Below are 19,550 nucleotides of genomic sequence, written 5' to 3'. Positions count from 1 at the left end.
CAAAATAAATGAACATTAAAAAATAGTAAGCATAGTAAGTAAGCCAATGACAGCATCTTTCTCTCAGGCAATAAAAGTGGACTGGGGTAAAAATGGAGCAGAGTAAGGGGCATGGGGGACCCAAGATAGAGGCGAGGGAGAGCCTGTGGTGTTAAATGGGTGATCAGAGAAGGTAACATTGGAGCAGAATTGAAGGAGGTGAGGTAGTGGGCATATGGACACCTGGTGGAAGAGCACTGAGGTAAGGTCAATGGCCAGTGCAAAGGCCCTGAGGCAGGAGCACCTTTGGCAGGTTTGAGGAATAGCAGGGGGGCCAGGCCCTGGTGCAGAGTGATCAGGGTGAGTAGGAAGAGAGGAAATAAGAGAGGAGACTTGCAGATCACATGGGACCTGTGGGCCATGCCAGGACTTTGACACATGAGACAGGCCTCACTGGGGGCATTGAGCAGAGGAAGGACTTGATCTGACTGGCTTATAACAAGATCCTCTGGCTGCTGTCTCAGAAGAGGCAGGGGGAGGAGAGCCAGAGAGTTCACCCAGAGGCCAAATAAACAAGGGCTTTGATCCCCAACCCTGCCTGCTCTCCCAAGGGTGGTGGGAATGGGTAGCGGGGAGCCTTTGCCTCAGAATCTCAGTAATCTTGAATGTGGCTTCTTTACTTGCAGAGGGCCTCAGGGCACCCGGAGGGGGTGGGGGGCCTGTGTTCTCAGCAGTGGCAAAGACAGAAAGGCAGAGACAGAGCCTGGTCCCTGGCCCCCGGCCCTTGTCAGAAGTCGGTAAGAGGCTTCTGATTCTTGGAGCCCTCACCCAGTCACGCCAGCTCCATGATAATCCATTCTAAAGAGCGGCCATGTGCCTTCCCCTGCTATCACTCAGGGCCAGGCATTTAGGGAAGACCGGCGTCTGGCATGAGACACCAGAAGAAGGGTGGCCACCACTTGCATCGGTTCTTCCAGTAAATTCTCTGTAACTATTCTCTGATCCCTAGACCAGAAACAACAAATCTGAGACACAGATCCTTCCTGCCCCATGCCACTCTGTCCCACGGAATTTGAACACAGCCTCAGAATCCTTCTCGACCCCGGCACTCAGCCAACACTCGGGATTGGAACACAGCACTGAACGTATTTGCGAGCCTTCCAGAACCTCGCTCCTGGCTACTAGTTTGATGACCCTATTTCCTGTCACTCTTCCCTCCCACCACTCTATTACAGCCATGCCAGCTTCCTCACTGTTCCCGCCTCAGGGCCTTTGTACTGGCAGCTCCCTCTGTGAGGAAACTGCCCACAGATACCCACATGGCTCCCTCACAGTCTTCAGACCTTACAGGAGCATAAGGAAGCAGCCAGACAACCCTCATCCCTCCCTGAAATCCCACCTCCACCTCTAAGTAGCTGTGCAACCTCGGGGCAATTCAGTTACCTTCTCTAAAATGGGAGCATAATTGTGAAAGGAACTTCTCAGGGCTATCATGAGCATTACTATCATGAAGTAATGTGAGAGCGCTGAGTTCAAGCCTTGGCTAGGTGCACATGTTCCCTCTGTGAGACCTGGGGCAAGTCACTTCTCTGCACTTCAATTTATTTATCTGTACATGGAGGATAATAATAGTACACGTCCCTCCCAGAGTTGCCATTAGAATTAAATCAGTTAACGTATGTAGCATACTCAGAACAGTGTTTGACATACGGCAAGTGTTCGATAAATATAAGCTGTCGTGGTAGCGATACACGATTTTTTTTTTATTGCTGTCAGTTAGCCTGACTCTTAAGACTCACTTCCTGCCAAAGTCGGATTCTGCACAGTCCAGTTCAAGGTAATTCAGTATAGGGAGGCTCATGCTCCGCGGTCTGACGACCCGGGCTTACAGCACTGGCTCAGCCATTTTCCGGCGGTGTGCACTTGAGCAGGTGACCCGTATGCCTGAGCCTCAGTCTCTTCATCTGTAACATGGGGATAATTATTCCCACCGAGAGCGCCCGTACACGGAATCAAAGAGACCGTGCCTGTCAAGTGCCCAGCACGTGGTAGGTACTCCATAAGTTGTATGCAGGATAGAAGCTGCCCGGTCTCCTTTCCACCTTGCGGTTTGTGCAGGATGCAAACAGGCCCCTTTGGGGGCTTGCGGAAAGAAGGAGAGGCTGGGGAGCGGGGACGCTTGCCTCAGTTTAATGAGGCTCTTTCATGTGCCCCGAGATCTCGCAGCCGGCCAGAGAGGTTGGCAGGCTGGCGCCTCTCTGAAGAGCCGGGTAATGAGGGTGCAGAGCCGGGGAAGTGGAGTAAGGCAGCTTGACGTGGCTTCTCCAAATTAGTGCTGGGGCTCAGCGGGCAGCCGTGGTGCATCACGGACGAGGGGACATGCACCTGCAAAGAAGTGGTGCTGGGGGAGCTGAGGGGCTGGGGGCTGGAGATAAAAAGAGGTGCATTTGCTGACAACTCCAAGAAAGCAGAGATTGTGTTTCTTGCGTCGATACCAGCACCGGTGTCTTCCTCTTCCACACATACACACTCAGCCCTCTGGGCCGTCCCCCATGTACGCGGGTAGCAAGCCCCCCAGGCCCTCCCTGTCCCATCTGCAGAGTCTGCACTAGTCAGGAGAGCCTAAGGCTGCTGCAAATGGCTGCAAACACAGAAAGCCTCAAACGCAATCAAAGTTGATGTCTCGCTCTCCTGAGAGTCCAGGGCGGTAAACCGGGTTAGTCGGGAGGCCTTCTTCACCTGGAGATTCGGGCAGCGGCTTCCACCACCCGTCGGGCCTTGCTGTCACCCGCCTGGTCGGGTCGGGTCACCACACCCTGAGTCTGGCCGCAGAAAGGAAAGAGAGCGTGGGGCAGGCAGTCCCTCTCGTTTAAGGCCTGGTTCGGGGCAGGGAACACATCCTGTTTGCCAGATTGTACCACTTGGAATCCCCTAACTGCAAGGGAGACGGGGGAATGTAGTCCGGAGCGAGCCCAGGGAGGAGGGAGTGGGTCTGGTAGTCAGCTCGCAGGCTTTGCGCTGAGGCCCAGGCAGAGACTCAGGGTGTCTCCCATTTATTCCCGGATGCCCCCAGTGCCCTTAACGGGAGCAGTTAGGAAAGAGCAGGCCTGGTCTGCAAGTGACTCTGGGAGAGGTCACACAGGAGTCACCTCAGAAGTGTCAGGGGACATGCAAGAGTGTCTGAAGGGGGTGAGGCCTGGGCCACAGAGGGGCAGAGCAGTGACTAACATTGCCTGGGACCAGAACCCCTTACGTACTATATATATGTGAACACCCCCCCCCCCCCCACACACACACACTCAGCTCTCAGATGGTACTGAGACACACAGACGTGTTCCACACACTTTGTTTCACACACGCACACACGTGCCCGCACTGACACACCCATACAGATCCCTAAAGGTTGCCAGGAGGCCACGCGGTGAGCCTCAAGGCTGTAGAAAAATGCCTCTCTGGAAAGACCTCCGCAGGACCAGCCGGTGTCTGAGAGTCACCATTAGCCAGCCGTCATATTTAAATAAGATTCGCTCGCGTTTGTCTAGACCTTAACATTTAACATAGCGCTCTTTCATTCACTCAACCGTAGGGTAAATATTTACTCAGCAGTGACTCTGGGCCAGATACCATGATTGACAGTGGGGATAGAAGTGAGTAAGACATAAGACGTGGCCCCTGGCCTCAAGGGAGCCAGGGAAGAGCTCTAAGGGAGAAATACAGGGAGGGTGCTGGGAGAGGAGGGCAGGGGCAGCTCTCGGTGGGGGGGGGGGGGCGGAGGGGGGTCAGACATGACGTCTGGGTCAGGCCTCAAGGGCCGTGGTCACCAGGTGGAGAAAGATAGGCGATTTCCAGGAAGAGGGGCTTGCTAGAAGAAAGGGTCAAGGCAGCTTATGTGGGGAGTGGGGAGTCACTCAGAGAAAGTGGCAAAGTGCTTCCCGAAGCTGGAGTTTCCACGAGGTTAGGCCAAGATGTGCTGCCGCCAGCAGGAAGCCATGATGGTCTTTTCCCAAAGTGCAAGGGGAAAATGATAACAGGCAGAACATTCTCGTCATGGAAAGGTTACCTCCTGTGCCACGTAGGATTCAGTCAGGATTTATTGAGAAGAATAAAGCACGCTTTAGATCTAAGAGGGAATTCAGTACAGGGGTTGGGCTACACAGGGGTTGGAATTGCTGGGGAGGGGTGTCAACAACAGGGCACAGTGAGGCACCCAGGGATTGGCTACAGCTACTACCACCCATCCACCCCCACCCAGTGGTGGGAAGCACTGGAGACGGAATGACCAGAACCTGAGATCCAAATCTGTCTGGCATGAACCAGAACCCCAGGAGCTGGGATCACAGAGCGGGCTCAGGAACTGATGGGAAACCACCACCAGAGGCAGAAAAAGAGGAAGAAACAGCTGGCGTCTCCTGTTCCTCCCACCCTCCTTCCAGTGCCCCCATTGGCCAAGTGCTCCTGGAAACCCCGGGCCAAGGAGCCTGGGAACAGGCAAGGGAGCCTGGGAAATGTAGTTCCTTGCCACACAGAGTGGGGACAGGTGAAAGGAAGACAGACCTGACAGCAAATAGTGAGATAACCGGCATGCTCCTGTGATTCCCTCCTAAGCCTCCAGCATCAGCTGTAGACAACAGCTATAGATATGTCTGGCAGTATGAAGCTGAATGAACGAATGCCAAACGAATATTAATAGGGAAAAAGAAAAACAACCCAGGAGCAGCCACTTACTCCTGTTTTGTTTTTCCTGGGTAAGTGCTTGGGGTTGCAGCCTTAAATTGTGCTTTAGAACACGCGAGCTTAGTTACATTTAATGTGTTGGGGCAACTTAACTTAAAATAGCAATTCATGTTTTCTGCTAACAGAGATGTCGCTGGTTTCCGTGATGGAGAGAAATCTATGAGGATTTCTATGAGGATTTCAGCATGTGTCTTGTGCAAGGAGGGCTGTGACCTGATGGCTGTGCCAGATGTAATGCGTGGCCTCTCCAGATCCCCTCTTCTATACTGCTGTGTGCCCTGGAGGCTGACCAGTGTGCAGCCACGAGCCCCAGCTTTTGGTTGGGGTCAGCCAAAGAGAGCAACAGCAGAAGGTGGGGAGGAGGGAGGAGAGGAGGATACTTATTTGGCCGGTCCTCGTGCTGTAAGGTTGCCCCTGGCTGCCTCTGTCCCTCAACCAAATTTTCTATTCCAGTGTGTCAGCCCCAGAGGACATCTGGCAATGTGTGGAGACATCTTTGGTCGTCACAACTGGAGATGCTACTCATATCCAGTCAGTAGAGGCCAGGGATGCTGCAATCATCCTACAGTGCCCGCGACAGCCCCGACAACAAAGAATTTTCGGCCCAAAGTGTCATCAGTGCCGAGGCTGAGAATCCCTACTCTGGATCAGTCCCTCTCAAGCTAGTCATAGTGAGGGATTTGCGCTGTTTCCCAATCTGTTGGAGACCAATGCTTTTATAAGAATGTAATGGAAATAAGTTATCACAAAAAATGATCATGCACGGGGATGTCACACCGATGCCAAATTGCTAGAAAACTTTCATAATGCTTACTCTGAATTTCTGTACTCTCTGTTCGTGGACCTGTGGGCCACACACAGAGTAGCCCTGCCCGGCCTGCATGGGTCTTTCTCCTTCCTGGATCTGGTGACCTCCCCTTGATATGCTCAGGGCTAGATTGAGTGACAGCTTGGCTGCTATCAACCCTGGGTTATGACATGTTCCGTTGCGGTCCCCCATCCCTAAATCTACCCCTTTGTAATGAGGTCCTTGTAACATATCCCTCTGTGTGCCTTCTGCCCCTAAAGAACCCAGCTGATTCCGAGGTGTTTTCCTAAAGACCGTGGGCAGAGTCAGAGGGTGTGTGAACGGAAGGACAAGACTGTGATGGGCAGTCCGGTTTGGGAGCCCAGCTCAGGAGCTTGGCCTGTCTCTTGTAGGTCATGGGCAGCCCTTGAAGAATGTTTCAGTGGGCAAGGGGCATGGCCAGAGTTGTTTCAGATGGAGCACTCTGGGGATGGCGGTGCTGAGCATGGACTTTAAGGGAGCACGGGTGGAGACAAGCAGGCCATTTGGAGGCTGCTGCATTCAGGCACACCAGAGATAGTAAGACCTAAGCAAAAGTGTGTGTGTGGAGAGGGAAGGAAGGGAGAAGTCCAGAAGGAGAACCTGCCACCACAGTGCCCGTGGGGCATGGACAGGAGTGAAAGGGGACCCAGGCTCTCCACCTCTCACCGTGAGGATCGGCAGTTGATTGTATTATGGAGCATGAGCAGGTAGACAGGGCCACCCGGGCCAGAGATGAGTTCAGTTCTGTCACTAGAGTTTGAATAGTGCCCATTTCACATGACTTTCTCGCGCAGTTCATCTCCCTGACTGCCTGGGGTGGGAAGCAGTCTTGCTTAGAAGTGTGGGCTCTGAGTCCCCGAGGATCCAGATCTGGCCTCATTTCCACCACTCCCCCGAGGAAGGGGAAGCGACAACTGCTTAACGTCCCCCTTCCCTAAATTGGGAAAGATGATAATGACTCCCTCCGGGGGCTGTCAGGAGGGTTAAGTGAGATAATGTGCGCAGACTTCCAGGCACAAGGTTAGTGTTCGGCAATTACCGTTTTTTTGGCAAAGGCGGACTTGACTGCCAAGGCTATTTGGAGCCAGCTGGCTCTGGCTCTCCTGTAAGTAGACACACACACACACACACACACACACACACACACACAGGAACCAGGAGCTGCTTCCCTGCTCTTAATCCTGGAAGGTAGTCCCTTTCCTCCCGCCTTGTTGCTGACAGGCCAGTTAAGGTGCAAAGCTTTTCCAGCCCAACCCCTCATCCCTGGTGCCAAGGATCTGCCTCGCCCTATCGCACCTCTGTCAACAACACAGCCCTTTGGGGCCTCATCACCTTCTGATCTTGCCTGATTTGGGAAGCAGGGACTGGGGGGTGGTGGGGAGAGGCCAGGCAGGGTCCTGCCCAAACAAAGTTGCCCTGAGGCCTCAGGAAAACAGGGCAGTGTCTGAGAGGCAGAATGGCTCAGTAGTCAGGAGTGGGGGCCCTGAGGCCCAACTGCCTGGTTCAGATCCCAGCACTGTCAGTTCCTAGCTGGGAGCCCTTGGGGAGGCAGCTTAACCTTTCTGTGCCTCTGGTTCTTGTCTGTCTAATGGAGATGACAATTGTTATTATGAGTATTAATCCCCTTAAAGATCTCAGAACAGTGCCTGGCACATAGTAAGCCAGCCCTCGGCGTTAACTCCTCTTTTTCTTTATTATTAATCAGCAGTAGTGGCAGTCTGCTTTCCAGGAGGAGACAGCCAAACTCCGATAGGATTTCTGGGCTCATGGTCCATCCCCCGTGTCCTGGGATCGTTGCAAAGGTTGAATGCCATACTGAATGCGGAAACACTGTCACACAACAGGTGTTCAGTAAATGAGCTGGGCCATCCCCTCCTCGAATGGACGTGCTCTTACATTACTCATGTCCCAGCAAGGTGCTGGGTGGCACGAATTTGGAGCCAAATGCTAGCTGTATATGTTTGCCTCTTACCTCAGCACCTCTTCCTCCCTGTCTGCAGAGTAAGGATCGCGGGAGTGGCCACCTTGGAGAGTTGCTGTAGGACTAAGGGAGTTAATAGACAGAAAATAGGGCCTGGCCTACAGTTGACACGTAGTGTTGGCTCTTAGTGTCGTCTGTGTTCTGGGTGTATGTAGCTCCTGCCTCTCCAACTTACATCATTAGCTTCGAGGGGAAGCGAAGAGGGGCCTGTGTGGCCCTGGTCACATAGGACTCCTTGGGCTCTGCCCAGTGGGTGGCCCAGTAGACCAGAGATCCTATTGGAGGAGGAGTGTGAGCCCCGGTGGTGTTCTAGGCGCTGCTCCAAGGAAGGGGTGGCTGACAGTCTACAGGCTGGGGTGGGCTTTTCAGTGAGATGAGGAAAAATGCCCCCATGTTTATCACATGGTAAGGAGCAAGCCCAGACTATGGGCCTAGAAACTAGTGTTAAAGGCCAGTGGCCCCTCCTAGCAGTCCTAGCTGTGTGACTTCAGGCCAGTCACTTCACCTCTCTGAGTCTTGGCCATTCCTCCTCTGTCATGACAGCACCAGTCCCTACCCTCACAGGGTTGCCGTGATGCCCAGGTGAAACAGATAGAACCAAGGGGCTGGCCTGTAGGCCTGGCAATTACGCAACTCCCCCTCCCCCCCCCCCCCCCCCCCGGCAGCCCCAGCCCCAGCCCCACCACCCTACCTCTTATACCTATGGGCCAGGGGAGGGGCTGGGGACAAAGTTTCCTCCCCTGTGGCTTCCCCATCAGCAGAGCAGGCTGGGAGAATGAGGAGGGAGGCAACGGCCTCTGGGGCTGCCCACTGACGGGATGTCAATAAATGCCTGTCAGCTCCGATCCTGCGCGCCGAGTTCCCTGGTGGAAGTTTTCAGGCTCCGGCATTTCATATTTGAGATCTCAATTAAGCTGCCTGGCTCTGGTTTGAGGGGTTGACGGGTGCTGATGGAGCCCTTGAGTAGTAGGGGACTGGAGAACAGAGGGCCCTTTGGGAGGAGGGGCGGTGGGAAAGGCAGAGAGGGACGTGGCCCCTCCAGGCCGAGGTGAATCTCTCTGCAGGAGTGTTTATGGGGTGACACAGGTATGGTCTCCCGAGATGTCACAAGGCCTGATACCCAGACAGGGCCTTAGAGATCAGGGTGTACCTCCAGGCTGCCGGAGGGGCCAGGCGGGAGAGGCCCAGGAGAGTGGACGGGCCCCAGCATGGGACACTGCTGCCCCACCAGAGCCTCCCAGAGCCGAGGGACCAGTCCAGGCCTCCCCAAGCAGAGAATCTCTTTCCAGGCCTCTCTGGATGAGGCTGGCCCGCTATGCCCATGACGGAGGAATCATCCCTTCTCTCTGGGAAGCAGAATCGCCCTCCCATCTTCAACGTCGCGTGGTGCCCCTCACCTCTGTCAACACCCTCTCCCCGCCTCCAGTTCTCTTCTGCTTAGACCCTTTCTATCTGGTTTGCAGCAGCAAGCATTCTCCCTGCACAGCGCAGGCCCAGGGAGGGGCTCCGGCAGTGTGGATGAATCTCCAGGACATAAAAAGGGGTGGAGTCCCCGGGGGGCTGGAGCAGGGCCAGGGTGGGCCTGGCGCCCACCACCTCCCAGAGTCTGAGGGAACCATGGAGTCAGGCTGGGGGAGGGGGCTCCCTTGGTTTAGTCTCTGCTTCTGCAGCCTTTAACCTCTCTGCCTCTCCGTGTCTCTCCCTCTGCCCCTCCCGTGTTTCCTCTCCCATCTCTTTCCCTGAGGCGTCCCCCTTCTTCTCTGTACCTCCATCTCTTAACCACCCTCCACACCCCTGGCCTTTGTATTTCTACACCTGGTCTGCGTGTGCACCTCTCGCTGACCCCTCTACCCCCGAAACTCTGTCACTGCCTTTTTCACCCACCCCCCCCCCCCGTCCCTCTCTGGCTCCTTATCTGCACCCCTCACCTCCCATCTCTCGGACTCCTTCACCACTTCCTGTCCACTTCCTGTCACCTGCCCTCCCTTCCTTTTCCTGTCTCTTCACCTGTCCCTCTCTCTTCTGCTCCACCTCATTCCCTCTGTGTCGCCGTGTCTGTCTCTCCCTCCCCCTGCCTCTCCTGTCCTCGTCACTCTCTCTATTACCGCCTCTGCCGACCCTCACCATCCTCCCCCTCTGCGTCCACCCACCCCAGGATGATCCCAGCCTCCAACAAGGCCTTCGTGGTCAACAACCTGGTGTCAGGAACCGGCTACGACCTGTGCGTGCTGGCCATGTGGGACGACACGGCCACGACGCTCACAGCCACCAACATCGTGGGCTGCGCCCAGTTCTTCACCAAGGCTGACTACCCACAGTGCCAGTCGATGCACAGCCAGATCCTGGGTGGCACCATGATCCTGGTCATCGGCGGCATCATCGTGGCCACACTCCTGGTCTTCATCGTCATCCTCATGGTGCGCTACAAGGTCTGCAACCAGGAGGCCCCGGGCAAGCTGGCAGCTGCCACGGTCAGCAACGTGCACTCGCAGACCAACGGGGCCCCGCCGCCCCCTCTGGCCAGCGCGCCCAGCGGGGCGCCCGTGCCGGGGCCGCCCAAGGTGGTGGTGCGCAACGAGCTCGTGCACTTCAGTGCCAGCCTGGCCCGAGGCAGCGACTCCTCTTCCTCCAGCTCCCTGGGCAGTGGGGAGGCCGCAGGGTTGGGACGGGGCCCCTGGAGGCTCCCCCCGCCTGCTCCCCGCCCCAAGCCCAACCTTGACCGCCTGATGGGGGCCTTTGCCTCCCTGGACCTCAAGAGTCAGAGAAAGGAGGAGCTGCTGGACTCCAGGACTCCGGGCGGGAGAGGGTCTGGGACATCGGCCAGGGGCCACCACTCGGACCGAGAGCCGCTGCTGGGGCCGCCTGCGGCCCGGGCCAGGAGCCTGCTCCCCTTGCCCCTGGAGGGCAAGGCTAAGCGCAGCCACTCCTTCGACATGGGGGACTTTGCCGCTGCGGCTGCGGCAGCCGGAGGGGTCGCCCCGGGTGGCTACAGCCCCCCTCGGAGGGTCTCGAACATCTGGACAAAGCGCAGCCTCTCTGTCAACGGCATGCTCTTGCCCTTTGAGGAGAGTGACCTGGTGGGGGCCCGGGGAACATTTGGCAGCTCCGAGTGGGTGATGGAGAGCACGGTGTAGGCCCCTGGGGCGGGAGGTGGGGGGGGGGAGGCTCCTCCTCTCACCCTTGCAGGGTGGATAAAGGGGAAAGAATCTATACTGGCAAGTCTTTGTGGAGTTTCCATGGTGATGTTTACATCCAGGGACAGTCTCGTCTCCCTGTCAACGCCCCCACCACCACCCACACCCCCTTCCAGGCCTGTCCCCCCCCCCACCCACCCAGCCGGGGTGTGCTCAGGGAAAGCGGACTCAATCGCTAAAATGTCAGACTGAGCCCTGAGTGTTTGGAAAGGCGGACTCCCTCCTTTCTAATCACGAATGTAGCGTGTAAGCAAGCGGCTTTGGATTGCTTATGGCTCCAGTGTTGTTTTTATTCCTCAACTTATTTTTCCCACTTCCCAGACTCCTCCTCTTCATTCACACAGATCACGGAGAATTTACTCTTCGTGCGAGAGCGGGTTCCCAGCAGCCCCGGTAGTGGGAGATTATCTACTGTCAGTTGACAAGAGAAGGGAGCGATTCTGGTCCCACACTTGTTTGGAAGGAAGACTAGGGCATCCCCTGCCCAGACTCCTTGTTATTCCCAACCACCTGAGCACTGGGGAGGGATGGGCCCTCACCGCCATGCCTGACCCAGCTTCCTCTGCTAAACATGATGCCCCACAGCCATCACATCAGCTTAAGCCAGAAGGTTAACTTCCAGGACTTATGTGTGGGAAAGGGAGAAGGGCTTTATGAGGCCTAAGGCCATAAAGGATGTTAACCTTTGGAATTGCTTTAGGATTTTTACCTCTTTCAGGGGAAGCTGGGACAGAAAATCCCCATGAGCCTGTGACAGGCCAAGAGGGTTTCTGAGGAAAGCAGAGTGGGATGGCCAAAGGAGCATTGGACTTGGAGTCCAGTGCTCTCCATTCGGGTTCTGGAGCCACCACCGGAGAACCAGCTGATCATACTGGGCAAGACCCTTTTTCTCTTTGGACCTCAGTCTCCTAATTTGCAAAATACTGGATTGTACCAGCTCTTGGGATTCCCTTTAAGTTCTAAGGACAAATGAACTCTTCCATGCCTCTAGATGTTATGGTTTCCAGATCAGCAGTACCAACAGCACAAGCTGGTAGAACATCGCTATGCTTCCTCCTGGACACAGAGGAAGTCTTCTAGAGGTTTTGGAGGGGGAGAATCTGAATCTTTTTAGGATGGTAGCGTTTTGAAGTTTGAAGAGGTGTTTGCAAACATCTCATCCTTAGCCCTCTCTCCCTTTCCCCCAGAGCATAAAGGACTTGCCCAAGGTCACACAGTGAGTTAGTGACCAAGCCAGGGCAGGTGCCAAGGCCACTTCCTGGGGTGGTGTTTGGGATTCATTATGCTGTCTACACCCTGGCTCAGGCATTTCTGTGTCCAGAGTCCATCCCTTGTCTGTCCCTGAGGAAGGTGGCTCAGGGTGGCACGTGGGGGGACGCCTTTCCTGGATGACATCCTTGAGGAGGATCCATCTGTGGAAAAGACATATGGCGATGGGAAGGGTACATGGGCTCCTTTCCACAAGGGGCATTAACCTCCACACCCCAGACCATGTCAAGAGGGGGCAGAGGACATATGGCCACGGAGATACTGCATGAGAAGCATCTCGAGGGCTTTCTCCTACATCTCTGTCTCTCCTGCTCTCCATCTTTCAGGTCTCTCCTCATTGCCAACATACTACCTCTCCCTCGGTCTCCCCAACCCATCCTTTGCTCTTCTGAGTCTCTGCCATTGATCTTTAGCCTCTCTTTTGTTCTTCTCCCTTCTTCCACTTGCCAACCACACCACATACAACATCCAGGTGAGTCCCCTTCTGCTGAAGGGTTCTAATAGGCTCAGACCCGGAGCTGAGCTGGCGGCCCCCAAACCCACCCAGAACACACAAGGAGCTGGTGGGGAACTGTCTATGCAGGATTGCCTTCTGGCTCCAGCCCAGGAGCCTCCAAATCCCTTGTCTTTGTCCTTCTCCACTGACTCAGATCCCTCCTGCCTCCTCTCTCCTCCCTTCTACTCTCCTGTCTTCATACTTGTCCTTCCTGTGACTCTCTGCCTTCCCCAGTCCCTTTCTGGTCCTGACAAAGTCATTAACAGACCAGGCCAGTCTCTTCCCGAGACAAGTTAATTTTCCAGGCCAGTCCCGGGGCCAGAGCACATGTCTTCCCCCATCACGGTGGCAACCACAAAATTGGGTGACTAGAAAGGAAATCTCTCCTTCCCTCCCTCTTCCCCTGCCCAAGTTTTTCTTCTCTCCTTTTTCTCTCTGAACCTTTCTTCTTCAGTCTTTCTAAATGTAGCCATTGAAGAATTGAGCCCAAATACCACCTTTCTTTTTGCCTTTGGGTTCAGACACCCAGAGGGAAAATGGTGGACACCGGAAGAGGAGGAATCAACTGTCTACTCCTGTCAGTGACCCCAAGCTCTGTCGTGACATGATATGTACTTGCACTTCTGTTTGTCATGTTTCTGACTGGGGCTTTTGGAAAGCAACATCCCTGTGGTCAGAATATAAATGCCAACTTTCTTTGCTTAAAAAAAATGTACAGTAAAATGTACAGTCTAAAAAAACAAAACCAACCACACTTCTTGGGAGAGAGAAAAAAAAGAACATTCTCATATCTGTGAATGTCTGCTGTTCATTTCTCTGGAAACTGTGGTTTTCCGAAGGTGGCTTTGAAGTGACATTTTCTCTTGCACCTGTGTTTATTACTGCCTGGTGGGAGCCTGCTCCCTGCCAAGTTCGTGTATACGATGGGAGCCTTCTGAAATAAGAGAGAATGGGGTCGTCCTTCTGAAATAAAGAATGGTAGAGGGATCTGGAGTGAAGCTCCAGGCGAAGAAGGAATGGTCCGTCCGCAGCTATTCTGACTGTCCCACCTGGTACCTCTCTGTATCTCAAATACCAGCCCTGCCTCCTTTTTCCTGTACTGTGGCCATCACCACACTTAGCCACCAGGGGTGCACAGGTCCCTCCACCCATTTGGTTGAGCCCTGAATGACACTTTTTCAAAAGGGTCTTTTCCTGGGAAACTGGAACAAGGAACCAAAGCATAAACTCAAAGTATAAAAACGAATAAACTTCTGGAACACAGCTTCCCAACCCTAGCTACATCTAATGGCTAGATTAGCACTGTCAGATAGGAATACGGTGTGATCCACAGTCATTTTAAATTTTCCAGTAGTTGCATTAAAGCAAGTATAAAGAAACTGGTGAAATTAATTGTCATAATATATTTTAGCTAATCCAATATTTCCCAAATATTATTATCTCAATGTGTAATCACTATAAAATTATAAATATGACATTTAAATTTAGTTCCCCACCACCACCACCAAAGTTTTGGAAATCTAGTATGTTTTTTACACTCAGAACACATCTCAGTTCAGACTAGCCATGTGTAAAGTGCTTGAGGGCCACCTGTGACTAGTACTGGTCACCATATTGGATAGTCCGACTGGACATATAACGATCGACTTTCAAGCACAGCTTTGGGAAGGGGAAGGAAATTAACAGTTATTAAGCACCTACAGTTTCCAGGTACTGTGTTGGTACTTGACAGGCATTTCTTACTGAAGCCTCCCAAAGTAGATATTATTATGCTGATTTTACAGATGAAGGGCCTGAGCCCCAGAGGGGTTAAATAACTTGCCCAAGGTCACCCAGTAAGTCTGGCTGAAAAGCCTTCGCTCTTCCCATATCATCGCACTGCCTCACCTGTTCTCTCTTCCTCCCTTCAATCCATTATAGATTATATTTTAGAATGATGGAAGTACTCAGATTTACCGCCTAATCTGGAAGCAATTGGTTTGGCCTCCATGTCTGGTAAAATTCTCAGAATGTTGACTCCAGGCAAAGGTCCCTTTGTTAAGTGGTTTCCTCTGAATTCACACTGGCCTTTCTGGCCATTCTTGGCCTGTAATGCATTCCCTCCCTTGGCCAGGAAGATCCCCCCAGGCTTCAGAAGGCCTTGCTCAGATCATTCTTGTGATCACCCCTTCTCCTGCCCTGGTGATGTCTAGGAGGTCCCTTGCTTAATAACCTTCTACCTCCAGTCTCACCTAGTCCCCTCTGCCCTGAAAGCCTGTTAACTTCATCCTCATAAGATAGAAAGCCTCACAACAGCTCACTCCAATGACCACACCCATCTTCCCACCTCTTCCTCTTCCTAAACTCTTAGTCCCTACCAGGAGAATGGCTTACCCACCCAGATCCTTCTTCCTGATTGAGAAAAGCTTCAGTTCTCTGATCTTTTGGAAAGAAGAGGTAGCCCAACCTAGTTCTTAAGCTTTCTGACCAATAGTCCAATCCCCCTTTCCCCAAATTCTTTTTTTTTAATGTTTGCTGATTGGGGCTCCAGTGTGGCTCAGCCGGTTGAATATCCAACTTCGGCTCAGGTCCTGATCCCACAGTTTGTGAGTTCAAGTCCTGTATCAGTCTCACCGCTGTCAGCAAAGAACTCACTTCCAATCCCACATCTCCCTCTTTCTGTCCCTCCCTTGTTCATGCTCTCTCTCTCTCTCTCAAAACTAAATAAAACATTAAAAAATAATCAAATAAAATAAAATGTTTATTTATTTTGAGAGTGAGAGAATGTGCCCATGCACCAGTAGGGGAGGGGCAGAGAAAGAGGGAGGGAGAGAATCCCAAGCAGGCTCCGAGATGTCAGCACAGAGCCCGATGCGGAGCTAGATCTCACCAACCGGGAGATCATGACCTGAGCAGAAATCAAGAGTCCGACACTTAACTGACTGAGCCACCCAGGCACCCCTCCCCAAATTCTTGATAATGATGCATTCTTCAGTTTCCCCTCAAAGGAGATGCTTTCATTTTGCCATCATAACACTGTTGAAATTCCAAGAGAAATGACACACACTTTTTTTTTTTTTTAAAGGGATATAATTTCCAGCCAGGTAAAAGGAAGGTCATTGTCTCAGATTTTCCCCTTCCAACACCAGTAATAACTTTTCTCCCACAGTCTGTAGGTACTGAATTTTCCTAAGTAGGGCCTGAGTTCTTCTGTGTCTTCTATTCTCTGTTGTCTGTCTGTCTGCAGTGAGGGTCTGAGCCAGGCGGGGCTTCCTCTGTTCTCGCCACCATTGTGATAGCTACAAATTGCTGCTGGTAAAATCGACACCCTTCTTCAAAAGACAAGACTTGGCAGACTGCGGGCGAAAACCCAACGCATGGTTTTAAATAGCACACCTCGATCCTCAAACCCAGCCGCTCCCTGCGATGCGGTTGGCAGCAGGAAGTTTGTTGTGACAAGGCTTCTCACGGGTAAATACCCGAGGTTGCTACCTTTGCGTAATAGAATCAGACCCATCCATGTTGCTCTCCCAACACCTAAAAGGAACACGGCTCCCTTCACAGTTTAAAAATACCTGTTTTTGCCTTAAACCCAAGATCTTAGTGATCTGATCTTCTGTGATCTATTTAAGTTTTCCCACCTCACAGCTGGTCAGTGTTTTACTACAAGACTCAGGGTTTCCCTTCCTTTCAGCCTCTGGCAGAGGGAATTGCTATGTTTCCCAATGGACCGTAGAGGGGAGCCCGCCTTTACATCTCAAGCTACCCTGTGATGCCCATCATGGCCATTTAGCATCTTCTGACGGGCACAGCCATCTTGCCCCGTGGCCTCATTTTGGACACTTGGCATCTTTCTTCAGCTCACCAACTCTAGGCAAATGGGTGCAGATTTCAGGCTCCTGCCTGGCTATTTTCTTGTTCTTGTTGGGATCATTGAGCCTCTGGTTCCTTCAGCCAGCAGTCGAATGTGAGCGAGAGCCAGGATTCTGGGCCCGCATCTGGAGTCTCTGTGGGGCTGGGGCAAGAGAGATCTGGTTCTCTAATCCCTTTCTGAGCTGCCGGTGCCTCCTGCAGGCACCCGCTTGGTTTCTTAGTGATGAGGGGGTGAAGCTGGAATTTCACCCATCTCCATGGGATCCCCAAACCCATCTGGTCCACAGCCAGTCAGCCCACTGACCAGCCTCCCACGGCCTCAGGCCGCTCCGTCCAGCTGCCCATTTGGTTAAGTGACGATGAGCACACCCCCTCTTCTTTTACCACCTCCTCTGTACCATGTGTTCATGGGTGCTCCCTGGCACACCCAGCAGCGAGTCTAGCATTTATACACGTTGCGGGAGTGAGATTTTTCCCCTGGACATCCCCGATGCTGTATTCAAGATAGCCCCTGTTCCTTAAACCGTTGTTACCTCTGCTAGCTGAACTTCCTGATGCTGTTCCCACGTTGGGAAGAAAAACCTCAGAGCCTCACACCTCCATCACCGACTGGGTACGTCCTGATACAAAGCAGGTGTCTCATTCACTGTCTGAGAAGGAATATTATGAAGAAGGAGTTGAGACCTCAGTTACACCCAGTAATCCCTGTTACATACTTTCCACCCATTCCTTTTGGGGATCTGTGGAGGATTACAATTCTGCCCATCTACCGAGGATGGGCCCGTTGCCTTACCTACCCAGACTAATTACGGGAAAGTTTTATCCCTTCATTAAGTTGACACAAGATTAGCATTTTCCAAGTGGATATTGAACTGAAAAATTAAATTGCTAATAATAGCCGACATTATTGAGATTTTCCTATGTGCCATGCACTGTTCTAAGAGTTTTTTTTTTTAATATAATCTCAATTTATCATCAAAACAACACAGTGAAGTAGGTATTATTATTAACATTTCTGTTGGAGAAGCTAAGGTAGAGAGGGGTTAAATATCTTGCCCAACATCACATAGTTAAGTGAGTGGCAGAGCTGGATAAACATTCAATAAATGGATTTGTACCGAAGTTACCTGCAGAGCTGCAGAGGTGAATAGAAACACAGTTTGCTGGGTTTCATCTCAAAGGCCTGAACCCTGGCATGTGAACCTTGAATTCAAGAAGACTGAATCCAGCAGAAAAAGTGAGAGAGGTGGAGAAATCAGTGCTGCATGCGTTCAACATGCATTTGCTGACCTGCTGTGTGCCCCCACACTGTGCCTGGTTTTAAAAGAAAGCAAAATAAAAGTAAAGGACACTGTGCATGCCCTTGAGGGCTTTCTATGTTTCCCTGAGGGGCAGTGACATGAGCTAGTTTCTGGATCTCTGATTTTACAAGATGGGTCTGTTTTCATTTATTTTAAGATAATGTATAGCTTCGGGGAACCCACTATCCAGGAGGTGATGGATGGATGAATGGATGGACGGATTGGCCAGAACCACATGCCCAAGGCGGCACTTCTGGCTGGAAGCGTTAGCTAGATTTTAAGTTCCAAAGGAACTTGACATGGTGGGTGGGGGGGGGGCGGGGGGTGACTGGCTCTGTGCCAAACAGGTGCCCAGTCACCCAGTCAGGACTGAAATCCTGTGTCTTATCAAGCAGGGGTGGAAGGAGGCAAGTGGCTCTCACAGGAGCTTTTAAACAGGGATGGGAGGCAGGATGGAGAGAACAAAGAGAGGCAGTTGCAGAGAACTGGGTGTGGGGGTCCTGAGTAACCCAAGGCAAGTACAATTGCTCCTGTGGGTGAGGGGCCATTCTGTGGGAGTAGCTGGATTCAGAGCCATTTCTTGGTTCTAGTTTCCTTTCTGGTAAAGTACCAATGGTAAGTATGGACTTTGGTAAGTACGCCTCAGAAGTACTGTGTAGTTCTATAGATCACACTTGAGATTGGCTATTATCATAGCCATTATTATTAATGATATGCATCATTGAAAACATTAGTATAAATTACAGAGAATTAGTGATGATATTAGGTATCTCAGACTCAGAGAATCTCAGGGCTGCCAGAGCCATCAGACGCCATCCACTTGAGCCTCCCTCGATGGGTATTAGAATCTTCTGTTCGATATCCATGGAAACTGTTATTAATCTTATTACAAGCAAGACTGTGCATGATGAATTTCAGAATTCACCCCGGCAGGAAGTGGCTCCCTGTACTCCAATCAGATCAAGGCCCGATGGTTATGGCTCTGTGTTCCTGGTGGGCCTTGCGGAGCCATCATTCCTGCCTTCATAAGAAATCCAGAGGCCAGACAGAAAGCAGCTGTGGCCAGAATACTGGTAGGAAACTGGGTACAGAGCTGGGACCTTAGCTGGGAAAATCTCAGAGGGGGAGATGCTGTCCCCTTGACAAATCAGCCCTGGTCTCCATGACACTGAGAAAAGGCAGGAGGCAAGAAAGGGGCAGGAAACACATGGGAGCCGCTGCAGCCCCTAATGCTCCTTCATGTTCCAAGATCCTCAGTCCCAACAGCAGCAAGGAGGACCTGAAAAATCTCTGACCTCACCACTGGGCTCCCTCACTTATCACTTCCCCAATCCCTGCTCACACTTTATCCTTGTTCCAAGTCTGGCATAAAAGCCAAAATCTAACAATGGGACTCTGGAATGACATAAAGGCTACACCAAGTCCTCCCAGCCGCTTTCTCCATTTCTCTGGGTTAACAGACATTTTCCCTTATAGGATGTAAATGCTCATGGGAAGACTCTGCCAGATGCCAGGTAAATCACCTAGGGACAGTACTTGAGTTAGGGGTGAGTTCTTCCCAATGGGATGGTAGGAGGACCTGAAGCAGCCCACTGACCAGCCTTTTCCACCTCTCCTTAACATCCAGGTCCCCTCCAGCACAAACATGGTCCCCTCCAGCACAAACATTCTTCCTCCCCACTGGAAGGAATTTTAGAGAAATACTACACCTCATCCAGCAGTGGATGGCTGGGCAGGCCCCTTGGGTAGAGCTGACACTTCACAGTTACTTGAGGGAGAAGTGAGGTACAGCAGAACATGTGGCTGGGGATAGGGTGACCCCCACGCAAAGAGCCTGGCTTCCATGATGAAGGTAAATGGAGAGGACTGTGGGTCACTGCAGAGGGAGGATGTGGGGAGGGCCCCAACAGCCATC

General features: G+C 52.4%; 1 protein-coding gene across 1 annotated transcript in view; it reads left to right on the top strand.

The window, feature by feature from the left end:
- The window catches only part of LRFN2 (leucine rich repeat and fibronectin type III domain containing 2), a 186,344-nt gene extending 168,652 nt beyond the window's left edge, over nucleotides 1-17,692 (top strand). Inside the window, exon 3 of the mRNA XM_086706775.1 lies at nucleotides 9,679-17,692. Coding sequence (XP_086562901.1) covers nucleotides 9,679-10,657 — 979 coding nt within the window. The 3' untranslated portion in view covers nucleotides 10,658-17,692. The remainder of the gene's footprint in view (nucleotides 1-9,678) is intronic.
- The last annotated feature ends 1,858 nt before the right edge of the window (nucleotides 17,693-19,550 follow it).

Source organism: Puma concolor, chromosome B2 (genome assembly GCF_028749965.1).
Source record: "Puma concolor isolate L17-30 chromosome B2, mPumCon1.1.hap2, whole genome shotgun sequence".
Lineage (NCBI taxonomy): Eukaryota > Metazoa > Chordata > Mammalia > Carnivora > Felidae > Puma > Puma concolor.
This window is presented reverse-complemented; position numbering and strand designations above follow the sequence as displayed.